The 1037-nt window shown below is 55.3% G+C and overlaps 1 protein-coding gene across 1 annotated transcript in view; it reads left to right on the forward strand.

The window, feature by feature from the left end:
- KATNB1 (katanin p80 (WD repeat containing) subunit B 1) overlaps window positions 1-1037 on the forward strand; it is a 20299-nt gene that overhangs the window by 4759 nt on the left and 14503 nt on the right. Inside the window, exon 2 of the mRNA XM_012647862.1 lies at window positions 68-198. Coding sequence (XP_012503316.1) covers window positions 68-198 — 131 coding nt within the window. The remainder of the gene's footprint in view (window positions 1-67; window positions 199-1037) is intronic.

The raw sequence follows: 1037 nt of genomic DNA on the forward strand, positions 1-1037 counted from the left end.
GCAGGACCACCCCCCCTCCATGTGGCCCCATGAAGCCCCCCTGACTGCCTCTTTCTCTCCTGCGTAGAGGAGATCGTCGCGCACGCCAGCAATGTGTCCTCGCTGGTGCTGGGCAAAGCCTCCGGGCGGCTGCTGGCCACAGGCGGGGATGACTGCCGCGTCAACCTGTGGTCCATCAACAAGCCCAACTGCATCATGGTGAGCAGCGGGGGCTGGGACAGGGCGTGGCTGGGGCCTGGGGAGCAGGCGTCTTTGCAGATTCCGTTGAGCCCAGGGCACCCCATCCGCTGGGGGCCCAGCTCAGAGGTGGAGGGAGGAGTGTGGGGGACATAGCACAACACCAGCGCTCCCCACAGCTGTCTGCTCAGGGAGGCCCAGGACACCCCAGGGTGGCTGGCACAGTGGCCAGCCCTCAGGAATGAGGGAGGCACCTGCCTGTGGGACAGAAATCCAGACAGTCTGCAGGAGAAGGCTAAAATAAGCCCCTAGGCCTGTGGCTGAGCTGAAAGGCCTGTCGTCCTCCCCTGCCCACCTGCCTGTCTGCCCGCCTGGCGGCTGCGTGTACAAGTTTATTTTGACTCATTCCCAACCTCGTTCCACAGCAAGGATTTGGGGGAATCTGGTTGGAGCTGCTTAGGGAGCTAGTTCTTTACTAGCATTTTCCCTCTAGTTACACAACTATATTCAGTGTTAGAAACTGTTTTCCAAACAGGCAAGCATAAAGGAGAAAAATTAAATGTATTAGTACATACAGTTCTATTATGTGAAGACCTCTACAGTTGGTATTTTGGTCTGTGTCCTTCTATGTGCTGAGAAAGATGCATATATACATGTACACGCACGTACACATGGACACGTGCAAAAACACAAATGCACACACACAAATATATAAAAATATATCTCCACATGGTGGCATGTGCCTGTAGTCCCAGCTACTCGGGAGGCTGAAGCAGGAGGATCATTTGAGCCCAGGAGTTTGAGGCTACAGTGAGCTATGATTGTGCCACCGCGCTCTAGCCTGGTCAACAGAGCCAGAC

This window comes from Propithecus coquereli, unplaced genomic scaffold, assembly GCF_000956105.1.
Source record: "Propithecus coquereli isolate 6110/MARCELLA unplaced genomic scaffold, Pcoq_1.0 Scaffold272, whole genome shotgun sequence".
Classification (NCBI taxonomy): Eukaryota; Metazoa; Chordata; class Mammalia; order Primates; family Indriidae; genus Propithecus; species Propithecus coquereli.